Raw genomic sequence first — 687 nt, 5'->3', positions numbered from 1 at the left:
TTTTTTTTTTCATTTACCTACTAATATCCTAAGAACTTTATTACTCGCATATTCCTCGATTTCCCTCAACCAATCTGGCAAACAATCGAACGTAGGTTGACAAGAAATATCATAAACTAATATCAATGCGTGTGCTGATCTATAATAACTTTGAGTAATGGAACGAAATCTTTCCTGACCTGCAGTATCCCAGATTTGCAACTGAAATAAAGAAACAAACGTTAGATCGCATAATCGTATGTATATACGCTAACGCACATGTCGCAAATTATACCTTGACTTTTTCGTTTTCTACTTCAACGGTTTTAATCATAAAGTCAACTCCAATTGTTGCACCTTGCCCAGGCGGAAATAGACCCTGGAAATTTTAAAATATTCACGATAAAGCATATCGACATACCAATTTAACTGTTTCCACTGAATTGTCTATTTAACGAAATGTGTTTTTCCTAATTTTATGATTAATTAGCATACGCGTTTCTTAAGAAAGACGTCAACATGTTATAAAAATAGTGCCCAGTAATGCATTCTATTACAAGAGATGACTAACTTTTAGAATCGTACGAGTCATACGAGTCATACGAAAGAGGATCTCTCATTGGAAATAAATTTTAGAAAGTTTCGGGGCCGACATCAATTGAAAGTATAACACATCAAATGGTACCCGCCGCAGGCACACAGGGGATA

At 35.2% G+C, this 687-nt stretch overlaps 1 protein-coding gene across 1 annotated transcript; it reads right to left on the bottom strand.

Moving 5' to 3' along the window:
* Positions 1 to 9: 9 nt before the first annotated feature.
* On the bottom strand, positions 10 to 620 carry LOC105461271 (ras-related protein Rab-30-like). The gene is made up of 3 exons (XM_011707763.1): positions 551 to 620; positions 275 to 358; positions 10 to 201 (listed from the first exon to the last, which is right to left on the bottom strand). The coding sequence occupies exons 1-3, from the start codon at positions 578 to 580 to the stop codon at positions 10 to 12; spliced, it is 306 nt and encodes a 101-aa protein (XP_011706065.1). The 5' UTR covers positions 581 to 620.
* Between the last annotated feature and the right edge of the window lie 67 nt (positions 621 to 687).

This window comes from Wasmannia auropunctata, unplaced genomic scaffold (genome assembly GCF_000956235.1).
Source record: "Wasmannia auropunctata unplaced genomic scaffold, wasmannia.A_1.0 LD297479.1, whole genome shotgun sequence".
Classification (NCBI taxonomy): domain Eukaryota; kingdom Metazoa; phylum Arthropoda; class Insecta; order Hymenoptera; family Formicidae; genus Wasmannia; species Wasmannia auropunctata.
This window is presented reverse-complemented; position numbering and strand designations above follow the sequence as displayed.